Below are 23,702 nucleotides of genomic sequence, written 5' to 3' on the forward strand. Positions count from 1 at the left end.
CATGGAGGATTTATCTATCTGTAGGAGAACATCCTGATGGTATGGTAACTTAATACGTTATGCAAACAATTTCACTGAGAGCAATGGTACATTCACGATGACTTATACAATCCCTGAAATGTGCAACTGGCTAATGTCACCACTGCAATGTCCTGCTAAAGTGTACAGTAGATTTATCATGAAAATTGTCTCAAACTAATATTCCAGAGTATCTCACTCAGAATTTTGATAGAAAGGCTAGAACTGAATTTGAACTTTGTGTACATATCTTTCTCATTCCTTCATAAACATTTTTCTTTAGTACTTCCACACCTCATGACTCCTGCTGCTGCTAACTTTGTTTTCTCAGGACCTTCTCTGAAGCCGCTTGTTTGTTCCCACCACCGGGAGGTCACCAGCTCCATTCCAAAAGCCTTCTGCTGAAGGCAGCCCCTTGCTTACCCACTCACTCGGTCAGTGCTGCAGGGCTCCTGCCAGTCTAACACAGACGTCAGGAAGGCACAGACAGCTCAGCTTCGGCACCAAAAGCCCTCTCTAATCTCAGCCAATGGTCAGTCTTAGCTCATAACTAGGCCAGTACAAGCCAGTCCCAGCAGCCACAGCCACCAGGGGTGTTGACTTCAGCCACATCTGTAGCAGATGTGGTTTCACTGGACCAAAAGAGAGTGCCTGAAGATAACTCATATTTCCAAGCACCTGATGTTGACTAGTACTTGTAAAGCTACTTAATGACAAAGAATTCAAAGTGCTTTTAAAGGACGCCAGTTCTCTCACTATATATATGTAAATGTTATGGGAACTTTTGGAGCAAGCTGTAGTGCAACAAAGGAGATTGCAAAAAAGACTTTCCTTGTGTTGTAGACAGACTGTGTCCATTATGCCATACAGTCAGTTCTGATTTGTACCCTTGCCACTGTTGAATAAAATTCCGTAATTTCCTTCAGAGGTACTGGGAACTGGAGAATTTCAGAGGTGTCACCACTTTTTAAAATGATGGTGACTTGCAGGATGGAACTGATATTGGGACTGGCTCCTTCATGTACAAAATACAATATCTATTTCTTCCACTATAAGCTCTTCCACTATGAGCCCTTCTTAAGTCTCCACAAGAGTCACCCTTAAAGTAGAAATTTTCTCAGTATTATGTCCTGCTGTAATGTGTGTGTTCACTTGGAGTATTATGAATCTCCTTAACCACTTAGTATTGGGGATGACAGCATTTACCCTTTAGATAGTCCTTGTTTCATCTCAACAGTTGATGGTAAAGCCTCAAAATAGAGGTAGCACAGGCTGCATTGCTTGGAACACTGAAAACTAAATAAACAATACACTAGCAAAGAACTATAGGAAGAAACAGTTCTGTTCTACAGGGAGACAGACTGAATGACCTAACCTGATGACTGGATGATCATCCCAGTCTAATTTCTACTATATAGTTTACTCCACCTATTCTCGGGCTGAAAGAAAGGACATAAGACACCAAACATAATAATTGTAATGCAATTCTACTGCATAGTCAAAAACAACCTGTGTTGCTCATAGCAGCCACTGACATTTTTATCCCAAGCATACTACTTTCATGCAAAATTTAACGTTTCAGCAGATTTTTTTAACCACTAGACACAACAGCAATAGCTTTGAAAATACAGAATTTGTTAGGTTACATCAATATCTATATATCTCCTTATTTTTTATACAAGAACAACTATGGCAGTCTGGTATTGCCCTGCCAGTATAGTTTCTCTTCTACTTTTTTCTTTTTCCACTGGCAGAAAAGCAGCATCTTAAAAGTCTTCCTGAAAGTTTTATTACATAGGGCATAACACATGGGGTTAACAGTACTGTTCACATAGCATAGCCAATATCCAAGATGCCACAGTGTCAGGGGGATGCAGTCAGAGCAAAATGTGGAGACCAAAACCATGATATTATAGGGAGTCCAAGTGATGATAAAAGCCAAAAGAATGGCACTTAAAGTCTGTGCCGCTTTGCGCTCCTTTATAAGAACCATGCGTTTCCTTTTGGTGATTTGGTTATTTATATTTGGATCCATGCTTTTGATGGAAGGGTCCTTTGACAGAGCAGCAGAACAAGGAGTTATTTTTACTTTTCGGCAACCATTGTTGGCTTCCTGAGTGCCATCAGCCTTAACCACCAAACGGAATTTATAGGCCACACATTTTTTACTTTTTTGTACGTGTTCTTTGGTAGGCGACAAAAAGTATTTCTGGTTCTCAAAATCACTTTCTTCAGGTTGGTCTTTGACAACAACATCTGTAGTCTCATTATACTCTTCTGCCTTACTTTTAGATGGACTTTTGTAAGTTACTTGGAAAACTGGGTCAGTGGCAAGTTTATCCTCGTCTTCGGAGGAGGCGTAGCTGCTGCAGGTGGTTAACTGGTCGGCCTTGGCCCAGTCCATGCACGTACTCGCTGCCTGGGAGGCCTTCGCCGTAGCTGACGTACTTCGGCTAGATGAGGACCAGGAAGCCTGACACCCCTCTCTTTTGACTAAGTTTTGTTGCTTGCAACTGAAGCAAGACTTCAGGAGAGTTTTCTGAGGCTTTATTGTCTCATACTCTGCCACAGACTCTGAGCCCTGCAGTTCAGCGAGGTCCTTAGTGCGTTTCTCGGTCTCTTTGTAAATGCGGCAGTACAGAATGGTCATCACAGACACTGGAATGTAAAAAGCAGCAATTGCAGTACCAAAGGTAATAATGGGCTCATACAGAAACTGTATCTGGCACTCTTCAGGTGGTACTGTTCGTTCACCCACAAAATACTGCCAGCACAAGATTACAGGTGCCCACAACATGAAGGAAATCAGCCAAGCCATACCAATCATGATGCCAGCTCTTTTGGGTGTGCGTTTGGCCCTGTAAGTTAAAGGCCTTGTGATGGAAAAATATCTGTCAAAACTGATGACTAGGAGGTTCATTACTGAGGCATTGCTAGCTACATAGTCCAGTGCTAGCCACAGGTCACAGGCGAGGCTTCCAAGAGTCCAATGGCCTATGAGTATATAGGATGTATAAAGGTTCATAGAAAATATCCCAATGATGAGATCTGCACAGGCAAGGCTGAGCAAGTAATAATTGTTGACAGTTTTGAGCTGACTGTTGACCTTAAAGGATATCATTACAAGAATATTTCCCACTATGGTTATTAAGCTTACAATTGCAGTTACAGTGGCAATAGTAATGACTTCCCAGAGGCTATGCCCTTCTAACTGCTTATGGTTGATGGATGAACTGTTTACAATAGTAGAATTGCTGAATAAATTGACTTCCATTCTTGTCCTTGGTGTGTTGTCATCGGGACCTTAGCACTGTTGCATACCGCTTTCTGTACTCAGAAGCATCCTTTTGGAGATAGCTATAAAGATCAAAGCAAAAAAAATCAGAAAATTTAAGTAGCTCAATAGCACACATTTTCATAAGTTACTATGAAAACACTTGTGAAACAACTTATCACATTATTTGTGTTCTCTTTTCACATTTTGATTGTTATTTGTACAATTGTGAACATAACTAAAACACACAAATGTACATCCTAGGACAATGTGCTCTGGCATTTTATGACATTTCAAAATGCAATCTAACTATTATTTCATAAGACAGTCAACCACCTCAGCTCTTACATTTTGAGTATCTTAGGAACCCTCTACATATTCTCAAACACAGACATTTAAGGTTTTGCAGTAGGACAGTGAGTCACTGTGTTGTTTCCTACAGTATTTAAAATGCATGCCAAGGTTTCAGGAACACTGGGGGTGCATGGGAGTTAGGAGCCACACTGGCATGGTGACAGCAAGAAATAGGTGTTAGATGTGCTGAGGCAATGGAGGGCATTCTTTGAGCAAATGAAGCAGGCCAAGAAGATGTTTGTGGACAAAACTCAATCGAGAGATCTTAGAACAGAGAAGACTGATGGGGTTAAGCATTGAAGTACAGTCTGGGTACTTAGGATGAGTAAATGGTAGGATTGAGGATACAGAGAAGTAAACTGCAGAGGAAGAACCAGAAGACTGGTTCTGGTAAAAAATGCAAATTTAACAATCCATTTCAAATACCAATTTAAAATAATACTTGCATAAGCAGCAAAAGATGAAAACAGGATCACTCTATTAATGTGTACATGCCATTGACATCCATTGCTTTCTACATTCCTCACTGCTTTTTCTTGAGTCAGTGACGCTGCATTAGGCAAAATTTCTTTCAAAGATACCTGCTGGGTTTTTAGTAATTCCATCACATCAGGTGATGCTAATCACTTACTCAACATTTAGTCTCACTAAACTGTGTAATTTTGAAATAGTCAAATAGTCTTCAGTTTTTAAAGGCAGAAATGAAAGCTAAATTATTAACAGATTTTTTATACTGGTCTTTCAGTGTGTATAAAACTGGTATGATCTCTTTTTCAAAGCAGACATAGGTTCAGCTAAAATTATCACATGAATCACCTATTAAAGTCCATTTCTAAGTCTTTAAGACTCTCTCTACATCAGATCTCTATTGTATGGTCCTCCCTATCCATCCACACAACTTCTCTGTGTCTTCATCTTTCATCCTAACTCTCAGAACATTGTTTTCTTTGGTCTTGGGAAGTGTCTTTTATTAACTGTGAGCTTTTACAGACTATCTCTTTCCCACATCTGACTTTTGTACCAAGAAGTTGTGTCCTGTCTCTCACCAGCTGAATAGAATTTTTTACAGCCACTAGTTGAACTTTCAGAAAAGCATGTAATTTTCTTACGTTGTCCTCTTTGTCCAGCCTTAGAGGTGTTTAAGAAGTGTCTGGACCTGGCACTGGTTTAGTGGTTTAGGGGCTATAGTGGTAGTTCTGCATTCTGGACTTGATTTTACAGGCCTCTTCCAACCTTGATTATTCTACAATTCTGTGATTCTTATTTGCTTTTACTGTTTCCTTCACTTTCTTCCCCAGGCCCCCTAAACACCCACAGAAGTGTATCATGTTTCTACTTCAAACCCTGCTTAAATGGTGATCTCTTTTTGTGATGAAACTGGATAATGGTAAGTTTCCAGATATACTGAGACTTCTGCCTATCGTACTTCTCAGAATGGTTCTCCTCCATCTGTGTGTGTCTATCATCTCCCATGTTATATTTAAATTTTTCTGCATTTGTATTCTGCTTGTACACTGAGCTTAATTCAACAGGATTCTAATTCATGTATAGACCTTGCAGACTAGCAACAATCATAATACATGCATGTTGACCATCTGTATGCTTGGCTCTCTCTCTCCAACCTCCAGAGCCAGTCTAGCAGCCAAGAAGAGCTGAAGTGCCACAGCAGTTCTAATTAGTCCTATGCAAAGAAGGACATTTCATCTTGGTTCTGCATTCTGGAAAGATCTCCCCCAAGTCAGAGCTGTCTTGATGGCTGGTGCACCAGCTTTACAAATCTTCCCAAAAACTTGAAGGGTAGGAATTCATTTCATGTGAAACAAAGGTGTGTGGAGCAGCTGTATGGCTGTGGCAGGTAACTGAGCTATGAGAGAAGAATCTGTTTCTTACTTCACGTCTTACGCTTCTTTTTCTGTGGACAGAACAAAGTTGTTCTGTGCATTAAAAGCTTCATGTGACTAAATTTTCAAGCATGGCAGTGTGGCAGTGGGTTTAGTGTGGCAATCTCAGGGAACAATGAGGGCTGCTCACTCTGTGAGGGAAGGTGAGGACAATGCCACAGCAGGTGGGAGCTGAGGCTGACCAAGAAGCAGCAGGATGTGGAGAAGCACACTGGGTTCATGAGAAGGTGAGAGACAGTGATGGTCCAGTGCTTGCACAGCAAGTCTGGAGTGATGAGGCATGTCTGAGAGCAAGCCAGGAAGCCCAGCCAGCAGGTCTGAGTCAGGATCTGAGCCAGGATTGAGGAGATAGAAGGCCAGGTGTGGATGTAGCTGCTGCCTGGCTGCGATGTAGCACTGGCGAGGGCCAGCACTGGCCTTGGGCTTTTGCATGATATCAGCTAGGGCTGGAGATGGTCTTAAAAAGGCACAGCTATGAATATCAGGTACAGGAACAAACCTTTACAAACCACATTTGCCTAACACCCGGGTTTGAGCAGCCATGTAGAACAACTACAGATTGTTTCAACTTTCTGCCTTTTTTGCCAGAAATGGCACTTGCCTCAGAAGAGGGAAGACTGGAAATTGTATAGATGCTGTGGCCTGTAATGCTTTGTCTTTACCATAGATAGCAAGTGTCCCTCCTCTCAGGTCTCTTACATTCCCTAACATTAGCAAATAGGAGGAAAGACTGCTCGAACTACGCCATGTGGATTGCAGACTTCAGAGCAGCAGGAGAAGCAGAAATTGTTGTTGCTGTTGTTGTTGTTGTTGTAGTTGTTGTGACACAGATGTTCTCGGTTTAAACTGACATGGGTTGGAGAAATACTGATAATACATTACAGAAAAAACATAATTTCTTAATAATTTATTAATAAAAAGCACTGTTTGATCATGCAAAGCCTTCCTTCCCTAATGAAATATTTTACTGTGATGTCTATAAAGTTGAAAACAGTTGACTTATTAGTATGCAAAGATCTCTTCTTGGCATGTTGGCTGTTCTTATGATCTCGTCATTCTCTATCCTCTTTTGTTTCATGGGTCTGCATTAACACTTTTGGATGACAAAAGGTGGATTACCTTTTGTCATCTATTTGTGTATCACTCAGGCTAATAGAGCCTGTGAGTGGGACTTCTGTGTGCTATGGTAACATAATTTATGTTCATTGTCTATCATAAGAGATGATAATAATAGGGACATCAAAACAAAATTATAAAATTAAAATGCATATGTACAGTATCATAACTTTGCTGTCTCATAATTATTAATGTATGATGTTCACACTTGTGAGTTGAAATGGTATTTGTTATGTGCTGCCAAGTAGTAATGATATTTTTTTCAGTCTATCTGTAAGTATGAATTATTGTGAGTTGTTTAATTTGTACATAAAGTCAGCTTACAGTTATCTGCAGGCAGATTGTTCGTGTCACAGATTAATTGCACCACAGATGCAGGCACAGCTTGGGTTCACCAGGTTTTATTAGCTCCATCTCATTCTGTCAGACCTGTGGTGGCTGCATGAGTATTGCTTGCATGTCTTTGCAATGTGCTTGCCAAAGCTGCTCCCTGTTACTTTATTTATTTGCTTGTGTGCTAAGCTAATTTACGGATTTGCTGCCCACTGTGCCCCGGAACTCAGCAGCCCACAACACAGGTAGTTGTGCAGCTACAGTACAGCCCATGATTTCACAAAATAGGAGGTTTGGTCACATTCTGCTGGAATGATTCCTGGGCTGAAAAGCCCTTCAAAACCAGACTGATATTTTAATGTGTTGTCAAATGACAGCCTGTGTGTTCAAGAGGGATGGGGCTAGCTGGTGTTAGGAAACTGGTGAACTGCCCCAAGAACAGCATGAGTGGCTGCTTAGTTTAAGAATAGCAGGACAAACCAGCCTAGCACTAAGCTGTTCCTGTGTCTCTGCTCTGTGTCCTGAGAGAAGAATGTTCTTCAAGAGGCTGTAGAGCCAACTCATGTGGTTCATGTAGTGCAGGTGTCTGCTGAACACCCTTTCAGCCTGGGATCAGCTGCTTTTTCCCCCACTTGCTACAGAAAGCAAAGGTCCTGCACTTGGGTCACGAAACTCCCATGCAGCTCCACAGGCTGGGGCAAGAGTGGCTGGAAAGCCGCCTAGTGGAAAAGGTGCTGGAGGCGCTGGCTGACAGCATCTGAGCGTGAGCCAGGAGGTCCCCAGGTGGCCAAAAAGGCCGATGGCACCTTGGCATCAGCAGCAGTATGGCAGTGCTCACTGCCTGCCCTGCGCTGGACACTGGTGTGGCCACACCTCGAGTCCTGTGTCCCGCTCTGGGCCCCGCTGTCCCTGCAATGACACTGAGGTGCTGGGATGGCTCCAGAGGAGGCCAGCGGAGCTGGGGAAGGGTCTGGAGCACAGGTCCTGTGAGGAGCAGCTGAGGGAGATGTGTTTGTCAGTCTGGAGGGAAGGCGGCTCAGGGAGACCTTACTGCTCTCTACAACAGCCTCAAAGGAGGATGCAGTGATGGTTCTCTTCTCCTGGGATGCAAGAGACAAGACAAAACAGCCTCAAGCTGCACCTGAGGATGTTTACATTGAGTATTAGGTAAATTTCTTCACCAAGAGGGTGGTTAGGCATTAGAACAGGCTGCCCAGGGAAGCAACAGAATCACCTTTCCTGGAGGTATTTAAAAGATGCGTAAATGTGAACATGGTTTAGTGGTGGAAGTGGCAGTGCAGGCTTAACGGCTGGACTGAAGATATCCAAGACCTTTTCCAACCTAAACAATTCCATAATTCATCTAGCTTTAGCCAAGAGCTCTATTTTCTAAGCACTAAATACATGTTTTTTTCTGTTTTTATTCACATACGCGGACGCGATTTCGCCCTCCCTGCCCGGCGGTACCGGCAGGAGGTGCGGGCCCGGCTCGGCCCGGGGCTGCCAGGGCCCGCAGGGGGCGCTGCCGAGGCCGCTCCGCCGCCGCCATTTCCCCGGGCCCCGGCGAGCGGCCCTTTCCGGCAGTGGGCGGGACGGGCACGGCCCCGGCGGCCCGCGGCAGGCGAGCCCGGCCATGCAGGCGGAGCGGGGCGGCAGCAGGCCCCGCAGGGAAGGGGCCCGGCACGGCCGGCGGCGCCCCTCCGGCGCGCCCGACGCGGCGAAGGAAGGAGGCGGCGGGGACGGCCACGGGCGCGGAGGAGGCGGGGGCCGGGGAAGAGGCGGCGCTTACGGGCACCGAGGAGGCGGGGGACGGGGCAGGCGAGAGCCCCGAGGTCGCTGGGCAGCGCCATCGCCCAGCGCCCAGCAGCACCGGCGGGTAAGCGGGCGGAGAGCCCGCCCTCCGCGGCAGCACGGGGAGGCGGAGCTGAGCGTGCGGGGCCCCGGGGCGGCCCTTGGGCTAGGGGCACAACCCTCCCTTCCGTTCCCTTCCCTTCCCCTCCCCTCCCCTCCCCTCCCCTGCTCTGCTCCTCCCCTTGCCGAGGTGGAGCCACGCTGGCTGCTGTGCCTCCAGCCTGCGGGGTAGGTTGGGAGTGCCGGCCGTGCTGCCCGGGACAGCTCGGCATCGGCAGCATCCCTGTGCTGTATTCCTGCTCTGGGGCAGCATCACACAGGGCTTGTCTTGCCAAAATACGTGAATAATTTTGCGCTGAAAAGATAAAAGTCTTGTTTAAAAAATGCGTCTGAAAAAATGCCTCATCAGTTTGCAAATTGAGATGAATTGTTGAGCAGTTTTGGCACATTTGAGATGTTTCAATAGCTGGACTCGAATGATCTTAGAGATCTTTTCCAGCCTTGGCGGTTCTATGATCAGAAGTTGAAATGAGCGTGTGTCCTGTCCAGCCTGTGGTACTCGCAGTGAAGACATGGTAACAGAGCACACCTTACCTAGTGGGTATCTGTGATTCACTGGGTATCATTTGTCATTAATAGAAGTTGATAGTTGTGCATCAGCCCATTATAAAATGCTTTAGCAGATTAAAAGTAGTGCAGACATACCATTGTGTACCACAATTACATAGGCAATTTCCTGTGGAGGCATTATCTGCCTCACCATGGTATGAGATCAACACTGTGCCTTTAAAAAGAGTCCCCATAAAAAAAGGTTTGAGTACTTCATTCAGGTTGTTTTTCTTCTGTTAGCATTGTTGCAACATGGAAATCATGTCCCTGAATTGGCAAAGAGATTATAATGATGACCTAATGCTAATTGGTGTTGGCAGCACTGGGAGTCCTAATGTAGATGGACCAGATGCTACCTCAATTCCAGCATCATGTTGATTAGATTCACTTTGACTTTTATGATCCATGGCTTCAATTGAACCCACACAGTGTTTTATCTGTATTAGAACTCCCATGCTTGCTGGTGGATATAAAAATATTAATTTTGTTATTGTATTTTGTCTTATTTTGGGAGATGAAAGTTACGACTCGATTGGTACAGTTACTTAGAATGCTGGTCAGTGCTTTCACATGACAGCAATATAAATTGCTGAATTCACACTGATGTTTGGGGATGGGTTTGGATCCTGGATGTAAAACAGCAGTGTTCCCTCATAAATTGCAGGAGCATGCGGGAGTAATTCAGCACCTCTGTGTATTAGCTGGGGAAATTTCTATCCTGGACTGATTTTTCCATAAGTCATTCAACCCTGCAATTTAAAACGTTTCTTTTGAGACACATTAAAATATGTTTTGCCACTGCTCACTTTGTTATTGACTTGGATATGCTCTTATCTTAGCCTAGCACATAATAGCCAAGGCTATTATGATTTGGGACTTTAAAAGTGAAGCAATAGCTAAGATTTTCTGAGAACACTGCTAAAGATCGTTGTGTAATGTAATCTTCTTCCTCCACTGGAGGGTTTTGATGTTAAGCACTATACGGTCTCTTAGTGCACCTGCCACAAATTTTGTGTTTAGCAGCTTGGTTGAGATTGGCTTCCAGCAATCCAGCCACAGCATCAGCAGCTGTGCCAGCCTGCAGCTGCTGAAATTTAGTGCTACCTCTGAGCCAATCTCGTAATTCACCACTTCTGGAGCAGAGAGAGCCTCCTCCTTCCATCAGTGTAGCCAGCATTTATCTGACAGAGAGTTGCCCCCTTTTAATCCCAGCTTCTTAGTGTTCTCTGTGTTCAGCAGAGTGACTTGTTATTACAAGAGTGCACCACCTCAGTGATAGGATGCTTGGCCCAGAGTAAGCATTTTGTGTGAGACAAGACCCTGCTGTCTTTCAGCAATAGGGGGTAAATCTTCTGAAGTGGTGATGTGTGAGCTGCAAAACTGGGAAGTCAGGTAATAAGGCAGGGAGTGTGATGGTTGTACGTCCCACATTCCCTTTCCTTACTGTGTGCTGAGATGCTGGGGTCTTCTCAGAAAAAACCTTTTTTTTTGGTTTTTTTTCTTTTTTTTTTTTTACAGTGAAGTAGAAATTGACATTAAATTGCATAATATTTTGTCAGCAATATTTCTTAGTCAATTGCATTCACGTAAAAGCATTGTCTTAAAATGTTGTGTTTTGGATGTTTTAATTTAATGCCTCCTAAGCTTGCATTTGAAGCTGCAGGAAGGCATTAGTTTTGACCTGTACAAGAGGGGTAAGAAAGTGTCGTGCTGGCACATTCAGTTTGCAGTTTTGTGGGGCACGATGAGACTGGCTTTACACTGCTGCAGGGGTCCTGTAATTCTTTGGTTTTAGTCGTGGGTGATCAGCTGTGTTATTTGCAAAGCCTGGGAAGATGCAGAAATTGCTAAGTCAGTTCTCCCCTCCTCAGCTATATGCTAAGGGAGAAGGAGATTAGGTGTTGTGTTTGTATCCATGCCCTGCATATTAGATCCAGCTGTGGATCAGAACCTTAGAGAAGAAGGCTTTGTGATTTCTGTCAGCTCTTGAGAAGGTGGTTCTCTGAGTAAATTCCCAGCTCCACTTTTGAAACAAGATGCTACTTCTCTTAAATATGAAATTGATTTAGAAACCATGTGAAAAAGTGTTCTTATTCCTTTTGAAGAGGGAAAAGGATCTTCCACTTGTTATGTCTTTTTGTAACTAGTGTGCATGTTGGTTTAACTGGCTTGATTACTGAAGATTTTGTGTCCTCCCTTCAAAAATGAATGTCTAATTAAGACCAGCTGGTTTACCAAATGGCAGATTTCTTTGTAGTTCTGTCATCTTGAATATTTTTCCATTGTTTCAGTCTGCTTTAGCTCATCTATGCTACATTAAATAAATAAAACACATTTGAAATTACTCAATTTTAGTAAAATGTGGCATTTTAATGCTTAAAGTAAATTGACATTGGTCCAATATTATCTCCCACTTTCCGTCTAACTCAGAATTCATGTTTTATGTACTGCCAGAATTTTAAAATTGCTCTCTTTAAGAGATACAGTATATTATAAAAGAAACAACTTTCTGAAATTGTGGATATGAGGCTGGGTTTTATTTTGATGGTCCTTGACCGCATTTTTTGAGCATTGGTAGTAGTTTAAGGAGATTTTCTTTTGTCCTTTAGGTTTATTACATTTGCAATTTAGGAGTATTCTTTTAACTTCCCATTCAATGATACACTGAGTGTGACTGTGATACATGCTGCTACTCCAGTGCAGTTGGAATTGGCAGGTCTGTTTCAATGTTCCTTTCCTGGCTTTGGGCAGTGTTGCAGTAAACATTTTATTGTTCACAAATGGATGTTAACAGATGGATTTTAGTGCAGTCTTTCTCATGTGTGGTTAGTTTCAAGATGCATCACATTAATTTAGTATTTTTTGTATCTCCGTTCTTGTAGTCCATGCACATATAGAAGTGATCTAAGAGAACATCTAATGCTGTCAGCATCAGATTAATTTTCCTAATTAGTATGAGTGAACCGTTTACCATCTAAGCAACTGCAAAAAGCAGTTGAGAGGCACAGTAACAAAAGTAACAAATACAGATATATTTGATTGCCTTTAGAACACTGTGACAGAACTTGTGCAGATAGAAGAATAGATTTCTGTATCTTGAAGACAGTAAATGTTCTGACATTTTGTGTTAATGTTCTCAAAAACAACTAGCAAAAACTCATTTAGATTAATGTGCATCAATTTGTGAGCTGTACTTAATTGCTAATGCAGTGTGAAGAGCTTCCCTTCTCAGAAGTTTCTCTACTGTGATGGCTCAGTATCAAACTGGTTTTGTGAAATGGAATTCTGCAAGTCTTCATTCTCTATCTACTCATGTTCAGTTTTCTATTAATAATTCCAGCAGGGAAGGATTAAAATATACAGTGTTAATATTTGCAGACAGTGCTAAACTGGCAGGAGGGTGGAGCACAGAACACAGTCTCAACAAATGGAAGAAACAGCCTGCATTTGAGTGTGATTCAAGGTCATGTACAATACAACCACATCTACATAGGAAATATCTGTAGCAGTGTGTGACTGATTAAGGTGCAATTTTATAGAAGAGAACTGTCAGCTTCATGCATGAGAAGGTATCAATTAGTGATGCCAGTACATTCAAGAACTAGTTCTATTTTTTGCAAGATTGGGACTAGCTGGGGAAAGTTCAGAGGGAAGGAATGAAGAAATATGTAAAGAGGATATGACCGAGGAGGAAAGGCTGAAGAACGTGGTTCTTTCTCTTTGTATATCATTTACATATTTATTTCAATTTTTGTTTCGTCTAGCAAAGAGGACACTTTGGACAGGCCTGGTTAGCAGTGTTCCATAGAGTAGAGAGGTTGCTGCAAAGAGATCCATTTTAGGCAGGACAAGAAGAAAAACATTTTTAATAAGGAAGAGGTTTAATTGGGGCCTTGAGAATAAAATTTGTGACTGAAAGATTAGATAGCTTGTCTAGCAAGTACATGGGAATCAGAACAGAAAAATATTTATAATGAAATATTATAAATATAACACAGTAGACCTGCTGTGTAACCACTTGTCACAGCCCTATTTATTTTTCTTTTATTTTTTCAAGGCTATCTGTGCAATGGAAAAGCATAAATGCTTTTTATACATCCAAAGTTAATTTATTCTTTTTGGGTTCTAGACAATAGAAGATCCTGTTTTTTACAGTGGGACTCCAAAGTTTCATGATAGTCCCTAATTGTTTAGTGTGGAATGGTTTAGTGATATTTATTGTTATTCATTCAGCATATTTTACCAGCTTTCCTGCTGATATAACAAGAGATTTGTATTGAAGCATCCCATTACGCAGATGAATATCATAGCTGCAGAGCAACTTCATGTCTGACTCTTTTTCTGTAACTTCCTTGGAAAGAGCTTGAAGGGTTTTTTATATTTTAGATGGCTGTGCATTTCTGTCCTCACCTACTTAAATGCTTTTGTTCCTCTTTTCTACTCTCAAATCTCTGGGGTAGTAATTTGGTAGCTTTTTGGTAACAGGTTGTCCTAGATATTTTCTAGCTTAAAGAAGTAACTTTACTGGCTGCATATCTGGTTAATTGTGTGAAACACAGCTTTCAATCATAATCTTATTTAGATGTAATTATCCAGTAAATCGGTGTGGATTTTATTCAGAGGAAATATAAAACTGTAATTATTTGAATATTGCAGAAGAACTTCCCATCATATTTGACTGAAGATTTTTAGAATTTCGGGAAGAACTGAAACTCCGCAGGCTAAGAATGCATGCATCCAAGCGTGCATCCATCGGGGGCGATGGCCGGTGCTGGGAGGCACCAGTAGGCACCAGTAGGCACCAGTAGGTACCAGTAGGTGGTGCAGGCAGCCCGCCCTTGGCGCTGGCACCTCCCGTGCTCGGCCGGAATTCCTTGGTGAGCAGTCAGGATGTGTGCGCATCATGGGCTTTGGAATGTTCTCCTCGTCTCAGGGTGATGTTTTCTGAACACACAACGTGTGAAAGTCACGCGTACGTGGGAGTTATTAGGACTTGCCCCTGTGTCTTTGAAACACAGCTGCGAAGAAAAAAGTTATTTGTAGGAAGGGTACACTTTGTCATTCTGAGCTAAAAATCTTGTTGTGCTACTGGGATGAGTGTTTGGTCCCAGACAGCACAATACAGGAGTTTGTTTGGGTACATCAAGTGAGAGATAGTAAGCATTTCTGCTGAAAAGTAAACAAATTTGTAGAAGTGATGAATTTGTTTAAAAAGTTGTGCCATGCAGTGCTGCTGCTGTTTTTCCTCACAAGAGAAACTGGGTAGTCTCAGGTGCCCTGTTTTGAGTTTCCAGCCAGTCTAATAGCATTGCACAGTGTTTTGTAGCAGTCAGAAGGTGTCACTGTATTAAAAAAAGAATTAAACAAATGCTGATGATTGATTCAGTGGTGATTTAGAGACTTAAACAGTATGGCAGAATATTTCTTACAGGTTTTCACAATCACAGGATTTCAAACCTGTGTGATTCAGTGTTCTGTGCTAAGGCATAGAGGGGGCATATTTCCCATTTATTCTTTCATGTATGCAATTCCTCTGTATTATGTGTATGTAGGGGGTCTAGGGGGGAGGGTTGACTTTTTCTGTTTTGTTTGTTTGTTTTATTTTTTAAAATAAGTCTTCAACTTCTCTACAGGTAGATGCTGTAATAAACTGCTGTAAAACCATAGATCTGCTGGAGTGTGTAACAACCTTGCCTTAAGGTCCTGTTTCTATTCCTGTTTCTCTTTTCCCAGAGGATAGTTCTACATTAGAGACTGTACAGTCTCTCTCCTTAACCCTGAAATAGCCAGAGTCTTTGTTCTTTTAGGAACAGAGTGGTGATGCTGCACTGCAGTTCTTCCTAGGCTCTTTCACTGACCTGTTGGGAGGCCTTGAGTTTTTTCTGGTTGCCATACAAACAAGGGGGTTTTGCTGGCTTGGTTTTTTTCTTTTTTGGATTTGTTTTGGTTGTTGGCCTGCTCTTTTTTTTTCCCCTTAGTTTTTTTCGTCAGTGTCGTGTTTCAGACTGCGTTATTCACATTATGCTGCTTTGCTGATTTCACTGGTGTATTATGTTCCTTTTAATTTGTAACAAAAGGTGACATGCTCATGGGAGCAACGGAAGTGCAAATAATCCCATCCTCAGTATGTCTTTTTCTTCCACTTCAACAAAATTGTTAGCAAGGATGTTAACGGATTATTGTCTCAGAGTAAAATGTTTTTCTAGAGACAAAATTAAAAAAAATAATTGTGCTAATGAGAAAAAGGGGTTCCTGCAGTGATTTTGGTGTGGCTCTCAGTTTGAATTACTGTCAAGGTTGGGATTTTGATGCAAATTTGCTTTGCAGGTTACACTTGGGTGTACTATTAGTGAACTCAGTGTGGTTTCACTCCTGATGGAGCCAGAGTTGAAGCTGTCCATTGGTTGTCCAAAAAGCTCAACACTGTCTGTATCTCACCTCTGCAGACTGGATGCAAAGTTCTGCTGCAGTTACTGCTCTGTGTGCACCTAAGTGGGCTCACCAGTGTGAACTGTAGCATGTAAGGATATGATGGGCACATAAAATCATGAGATTGTAGTGCATCCCAGCAGGTACAGCCCAGTCCTTGTTGGTAATTTGGATATGTTTGCACTCTCAGAAAGTTCTAAATTACTTTTGAAGCTTCTTGTCAGCAGTGTTAACTTCATAGTCTAGGAGCATCATTGTGAGGTAACTCTTCTTGTTCAGAATTATACTCCAGACCAATAGCAAAATAAAATTAGGTTTTAACATCTTGGGGTTTTAATTGTGATGTTGTAGCATTGAGGACCTTGGACAGTGATTCTTCACTACTGTCTTAAGTTGTATGTTGGATTTAGGGAAGCATATTCTTTAAGGCTATCTAGAAAAATATCTTTCACAGGATTTCTCCCTCCACCCTCTTCCAAAAAAAGTTGGAGGTGAATGAGGAAGGGATATCAGAGGTTTGAATGGTGATTTCTAAAATGTCTGCAGTAAGTTGCATTCAGATTTGATATAAAAATAACAAAGGTTGCTTTTTGAGTGAATGCAGTGACAGATATATGAACCACTCTGGTATAGTTATGAAACAGTTTCACAATGATGGTTCAAGTATGAAACAACATTGCAACACTGAGCATGTCATGAGGCTGATAGTGACAAAATAAACATGGAGATGCGATGCACATAAGTGGAATATATCTGGTATATTTTTCCACTACCACTTGGTAAGTTTTGTTCTGTTTGTGTAGAATTGTTTGAGCCTTTTTTAATGTTAGGCTTTTTACAGATGTTACTAGATATGAGGCATGCTCTTGTCTTCAGCTGTAAATAGGTTTGGACATAAGAACTTTTCAGGATCTAGACTTCTTCTGGTTTTTCATGCTGGTATTCTGCAACTGTAGTAATGCTTTTCAGAGAGGAATCTTTGGTTATACCAGGTTATAGTCACATGACCAATCTGTTTGAATTACCCATAACAGATTTTAAAAATCAAGGAGAGAGAAATATTTTTTGCTGCTGGAGTTGTTAAGAAAGCTTTAGAACCATACTTTGTGACTCTTGAAGCAGTAACAATTTGATGTAGAAACGTCAAGAGCAAGTCTCTTGTGTTCGTGATGAAACGTTTTTTGCCTTTAACTGGAGCATCATTCCTGTTAGGCAAAACATTGATTTCAGAATCAGATCTCTCTCTTGGCTAATACTATCTTTAGCTAACTCAGAGTGCTGAGTTCCAGTATCCAACATTTATGAACCAGTCTTAGTATTTCATCCCTCTTTCAAAAATTCTCATCCCGTACAATAAAGACTAGAAGCTTTTTCTTCATGCTACCTGTTCTCTCAGCTGCCCTTTCTGCTAATTAAGCTTCTCTTCAGCTTTGGTAGATCTCTCTAAAGGTCACCAATAAAGCAAACTAGTGAAGAGGATTACTCTTTGTAGGGATATTTTTTTTTCTTTTCAAGAAAGAACCTTTGGGTCAAGTCTCTTCCTTCCTCAGTCTAAAGGGAAAAAAGAAAACCAAAAAAGCTTTAGCTTTTTCCTTTTTTCCTCAAGTTTAAAAAAATTGTTTATAGTAGAAACTTGAATTTGTACTGGAAGAATTCTGATGCCTAGGTGAACAATAAGAAAGTAAATTGTTTCTGAGAGGCAACAATGAAAAAATCACTGAAGGCTCACTACAAATTCATCAACAGGTCACTATATCAATATGAAAATACTGTGAACATACAAACAAATATGTCACCTCTTCTCCATTAATACTTTTACAGAAATAATTTTTAGCTTACTCTGGTATGTGTCACTGTAATGATGGAATAGATTGAATGTTTAACAATACAATTTGATCTTGTATTAATACTGTTGACAAATCAGAAAGTGCAATACACAAAATATTAAATATCAAGATTTTTGTTTTGTCTTTGCGTTTTATCAGGTGTAGTCTGGAAAACATAGTGCATAAAAACAAAATGATTTGCAAATATCTATACTGACTTGTTTAAGCTGGCTGCCAGGAATTGCAGTTAAATGATTGTTACAAATGCTTGTTTTCTGTTGAATAATTGAAAGGAGAAAAAAAATCTATTTAAATTACATGAAACCCTGAAGGAGGAAGTATAGTGAAAAGTGGTTTAATTATTTTCTGTGAGACAGCAAAACAGACTGATGACCTTATCAGTATTTGTTTATTTTCTTGCCTTATTGTATTCTTTGTTAGCCCCGGAAAATACTGGTTGTGATGCAGAATAAAACCTCTCTTAATAAGGTAAAGTATTATTTTCAGCTCTTTCAAAATATATGGCAAAATCATCCTTGTGTGTGTCAGTTTACGTTAGAAACAGTTGTGGGTAATGTTACAGAGCCATTAGCACTGTCTTTCTCTGGTAAAAAGGCAGGCAGGGGATACAGAGCCCATGTTGGATACAGAGAGTGCACGATGGAAAAGTTTCAGTCTGCAATGCCTACTGAGGCGAAGGATTTGAGGACGTGGAAAAAAGTTCAATCTGCGATCTGTTTTCTTCCCAGTTTCAAATACAAAGTGCAGTGAAGCTTTTTTCACTTCTTAGATAAGTGACCTGCCAATGAACTTGAAATAATTTTTAATCTGAATTTTCCTCAATTCCCTCAATTTCCTTCAGTTTTTTTCAGATCCTTTGTACTTTATGTACAAACATGAGGGTATTGTCATGAAGAGAGTAGGAATGAAAGACTGACATTAAGTGTTACATTTTTGTTCTCTTGTTTTGTTTTTAATGTGTGTGGTGATTGTGCATCTGCAGGACACATAGGCCAGCAGCTTCTCGAGTTCTCCTGCTGGGAGTGTCCAGGTGCTGTATAAAGTAGAATAGATCTGGCTGAGGAAAGAGGCTAGATCTCCCACTCCAGTGTGTAAAACCACTGTATTCTCATGGGAAGTGGGAGGTGCAACTTGGGATGCATTTGTGTAGAAAAGGGAATTGAATTTATTTCCACCTTCTGGATAAAATGCTGTTGTTGCGCAATAGCTGAAGAAACACGGATTGTATTTATTCACACATCGCTTTGATTTGGCACTCCACTCTCTTTTGCCTCAGTCCCCATCTATTCTCAGTTCATTGCAGGACAAGCAGAACTATTTTTGCTGGAGAAAATGTTGTTTCTGTCCAAAATGCACAACTTTGAGACCAAGTGCATGCCACACATTGGTGATAAATAATTCTGCTTCTGACTTACCTGAGTCAAGACAGTGTGATGTCTCTACACCTTTTGTCATTGATGTATAGACACAGTCCCCAAACACACTTATCATTAATTCTCAGACTGTGGTATAGGAGTTGGAGAGCATGCTCTGGGATACTACTGCCTTTACCATCTTTGAGTTATCCTATTGAAGGGACTTGAAAATGGGGTGTGTGGTGTGTAGCTGCCTTTTGTTTTGGGGCAGCATGGTAGAGATGCATTGTGCATAATACAGCTGTATTTTAAATTACAGTGCATGTGGATTCAACACAAGTCTATCACTTTCAAAGGCAAACCCACACAAATCAGACATTTGGCCATAATTTGCTACATTATGGGACAACACCTTGCGCAGTGCCTGAGAGAACTCCAGTTGATCAATTCTTTTTCAGCTGAGTTTGTTCTAGGAACGGTGCTACTGACTTGTGCAAGGCAAATGAATAATGGAGGGTGTAAGTAGCTGGGTTTTTTTCACCACTGGGGTATTCTGTCAGGGAGATCCTGCCTTGACTGTGAGGCAGGGATTACAATCTCTTAGATTCATAACCTTGATGAATTACTATTTCACTAATTTCTCCTTTCCCTGTATCACTGAGCTGACTGGTTTGCAGATACCTAAGAAAATGGATTAGCCTATACATTTCTCATGTAATTTATGACACAAGGAAGAAGGAAGGTTTTGGTGTCTGTCAAGTGGGGAGTTAGTACTCTCTGCATCTTTTCTGGTTTTCCACTATATAAAGAAAGAAATTCCTTGTAGTATTGGTCTTGGAAATGCTGTTTAAAACTCTGTGAGTCAAAGATAGCATCTTTTTTGATGTAGCATTGCTGTAGTACATGGTTATTTTTTAGCATGACTCACTTATTTTTATAATTAATCTAATTCAATATAGCTATCCTGCTTGTTTGTTTCTTCATATGGGATTTTGCATTCTGGGTCATAATTAGGTATTTTGTTTGCACATCAGACAAACTGCTTTTTATCCTTAGTATCTTTTTAATAGCTTACTGTTCATTGATTTACTGTGTGACTCGTTGTTGGTCCTAAAAAGTTTTTTTTTTACTCCCCTTACTGAAAATATTGTCAAATCAGGCTATTTGTAACTCAAGTTTTTGTGCTTGAACATGCCATGCTGTAAATGTAATAATGGAATTCAATTTACAAAATGCATCATGGCTGGGTCTGCTGGTTTGTTGATAGAAGAGTAATAGAGATGTGAGGTTTTTTGGTAACATGTGAATTTATATTTATGAAATGGTAATACATTAGTGATGAAAGGTGAGAAATGTAGCAGCTATGCTACTGACAATGTTGCAGATATAGTGAAAGGGGAGGAAAACAAAATGCTGTTACCTGGAATTTCTTATACAGGACTTTTATAGGGCTTCAAGTTGGTAAAGTGTCTCCTTTTGCAGCTTTAGTTTTCATTATGTAAATATTTATATGTTTGGAATAAGCCATTATTGTGTGATGGTTGATCTCAAAAAGTGACAGATGTTGGCAACTTTAATTTAAAATCAGGATAGAATTTCCCACTGTGAACCAAACACCAGTACTTGTATGTAGAACCTGTAAAATGATGCCTTACACATCTGAATGACTACTTTAAAACCTTAACTGAAAAAGGGGTCTAAAAGCAGTCACGTATGGCAAATGTTCTGAAGTTTGTTAAAAATTTTATCAAGCAACATAAATATTTCTTGCAAAGGATTTCTCTAAAACTGTATGACTTTGACAAAGGACACCCCTGTGTCCACATGTATTATGTGAGTAGGACTAGTAGTGGAGAATCTGTGAGTCTTTACTGGGAAGAGAAAATAAAATTTATTTTAGAAAAAGGAGTTCAACATTGCAGGAAATTAAAACGAAGGATATGGCTTATGAGTACACTTAGACAATCTAGCAGATGATTGCTGCCAGATATGAAGGAAGGACCTGCTTCCCAGTTCCCATGTTTCATGGCATGCTTCCAGCCTAACCATTACTTGTGCTTGTCTGATTCTGCTGTGAACTGACAAAGGAACTGAAGCTGGCAGAAGGTTACAAGTAGAAAAGAGAAGGAAAGTATTGATTAAGTTTCCATCAGTTTAGGGCTACCATTTCAAACAATCCTGTTCTGTTTGGTGTCTTGCAAAATTTTTTCTTCTTTAATGCTATAACAATTGAAAATTGAACAGTGTGGGTGACTATCACTAAGCTATTTCTATGTTTTGAAATATATAGAGAAAGAATGTTTTACTTCTATGTGCTTTATTTTTTACAAAATAGGTGCATTTTAAAAAGCCCTAAACTTTTAACTTCTTAGTATCTCTTATCAATTTTTTTTGAATTTAAAGATTGTTTTGTTGTTATTAAAATGTAAACTTTGGAAGTTTCCTTTCATGTGTAGTATAGCAAAGCAGAAATCTTTTGAGTGGTTTTTTTCGGGGGTTGTTTCTTTTTTTTTTTTTATTTTCATTGTGGAAAAAAATAGATCTGTTGAGAAACTTTGTCCTGTACTTCTCCTTGCATGAGAAACCCTGAAGCTTCTTCTTCTTGTTTTTGATCTTGGTACAGTTGCTGGATTTTTGTTGGCTTTGTTCTAAAGCTGTGTGCATGTAGGGATTGTTAAATAAACATTAGACTTGTCAATATAACTAAGGTCTTCTGCAAATCTTGCTCTTTTGAGCAAACTTTGTTCCAAGTTTATGAAATAAATCCTGTGAGTTAAAGTCAAATTTTTCTCTGTTCTGCAGATGGATGCTTTAGCTGAGCTTTTTTCATAATTTGTTGTGCTTTTACTTCATCGTTTATACAGTTGCAGAACTACAAAGCTTTTCAATATGTAGAAGTTTATAACAGAAATGTTTATTGAGAGAGGCTCTCTTACCCATTGCCTCATGAAAACTAGTAAAATAGCAGTATCTTTTAAAACATCACTTATTTAAGTGTTGAGGTGAATATTTCCCCTCAATAAATTTTGCTTTCTTGATGTTACAGAACTCCTCATGTGTGTTCTTTACAAGTTCTTGTTAAAGCTGTTAATACAACTGCTTTTGCAATTTTAGAAGTGCTGGAATAAAACAGCAAAATGAAATACTGGGGATTAAGTAGGCTGCTGGAGGTTTTCAAGCCCTGAGTAGACAAAGCCCCAACCTACATGGTCTGATTTCATTTTTGACCTTCTTTTGAGTAGGCATTTGGACAAGATGACCTCTTGCAATCCCTTTCAGTTGGGATTACTCTATAATACTGTGACATTAACTCAAGAATTGAAACAGTTTCAGGATATTGTCAGTCTCTAATGCAGTTTAGGAAACTTCTTTTTAGGAACAGCAGATTTGGTAAAAACAATTATCTTTCTCCAGAAGATTTCCTTTACCACTCCAGAATACAAAGTGTAACTTGGTTTTGAAATAAGACATGCAACATTCACATATGTGGATCCATATGTATGCAATATATAAACTTCTGGTTTTTGCCAAGTAAAGCCTATACTTAGGAATAATCAGTAATCTTACTGAAAATGCTGTAACCTTTCTGGCAATGTACTTTGTAAGGTTTTCTTGAAACCTTTTAATTCTGTGAAGACAAAGGCTCCCATTTTATGTTTGCACTCATATTTTTGACTGATGTTTGTAAGACAAAAAATCAGCTTTTTAAAGTTACTGACAATTCGAAGGTAGAAGAGCTGCTAGGTTTTATACAGGTCCATATGATAATTTTGTATGAATTGCTTGATAGGTTTACATAGTTGCCAGTAACTTTCATAAAATCATTTCCACTGAGTTAAAGAAAAAATACAGTTGAATTTCTGTTGGTGGAAATGTATTAGTGTGGCGAGTTTAGAAAATCAAAAGTCTCATTATCTATAGACAGCAGCTGGACAAACTTCCTACAGACTCTTTGCTCACAGCATGGGACAGCCTTGGGGAAAAGAGGCAGAGGGCTTCTTCTGCAGTTAATGCAACTTGTTGATACTCTTCCAAATTTTCCAGTTAGTGTAGAATGAGTACTGAATTTATAATGGTGCTGTTCTCACAACATACCCCATCAAGCATCCTTCAGTTTGGAATTTTAATCTTAATCAGTAGAGTGAAATTTTAGCTAGTGGCTTTGTAGTTTGGAAAATCCTGTATCTAATGAGCAGCATTCTTGAATATGCACTTTCTGAAATAAATAATTACTTGGCAGACTTTGCCAAGAACAAAGTCTTGCTAACCTACAGTGCATGGTTATTAAGTTTAATTTATCTACAAGTCAACAGTTTTCAAACTGGGTCTGTGAAAGCTACAGTGTGAAATTTGAGCAGCATGTATTAGATTGGTTCATTTTGTCTCTGTAAGGCTCTCATTCAAAGGACCATGTGCTAATCATGTACTAGCAGGTCATGGAGATACTTCTGAGAGGGCAGTGAAGAGTGAGCATCAGGATTTATGGATTCTTTTCTAGGTCTTTGAAAGAGAAGGTGGTCTGCCATTTAAATCCGTAGTTGCAAACAAACCAAGCTGTTTGCCTGTGGGGCTTTTTCTTTTTCTTTGTATCAGTGAATGTAAAGGAGATATTTAG

General features: G+C 40.3%; 2 protein-coding genes across 2 annotated transcripts in view; one reads left to right on the top strand and one right to left on the bottom strand.

Moving 5' to 3' along the window:
* Positions 1-756: 756 nt before the first annotated feature.
* CHRM5 (cholinergic receptor muscarinic 5) overlaps positions 757-23,702 on the bottom strand; it is a 45,710-nt gene continuing 22,764 nt past the window's right edge. The window contains exon 2 of the mRNA XM_054275543.1: positions 757-3,375. Within this exon, the coding sequence (XP_054131518.1) occupies positions 1,706-3,292 (1,587 nt within the window). The 5' untranslated portion in view covers positions 3,293-3,375 and the 3' untranslated portion in view covers positions 757-1,705. The remainder of the gene's footprint in view (positions 3,376-23,702) is intronic.
* Positions 8,630-23,702, top strand: part of AVEN (apoptosis and caspase activation inhibitor) — an 85,008-nt gene continuing 69,935 nt past the window's right edge. Inside the window, exon 1 of the mRNA XM_054275544.1 lies at positions 8,630-8,872. Within this exon, the coding sequence (XP_054131519.1) occupies positions 8,630-8,872 (243 nt within the window). The remainder of the gene's footprint in view (positions 8,873-23,702) is intronic.

The sequence above is a fragment of the Melozone crissalis genome, unplaced genomic scaffold, assembly GCF_028551555.1.
Source record: "Melozone crissalis strain CALT ecotype California unplaced genomic scaffold, PUWL_Pcris_2 ptg000018l_1, whole genome shotgun sequence".
Lineage (NCBI taxonomy): Eukaryota > Metazoa > Chordata > Aves > Passeriformes > Passerellidae > Melozone > Melozone crissalis.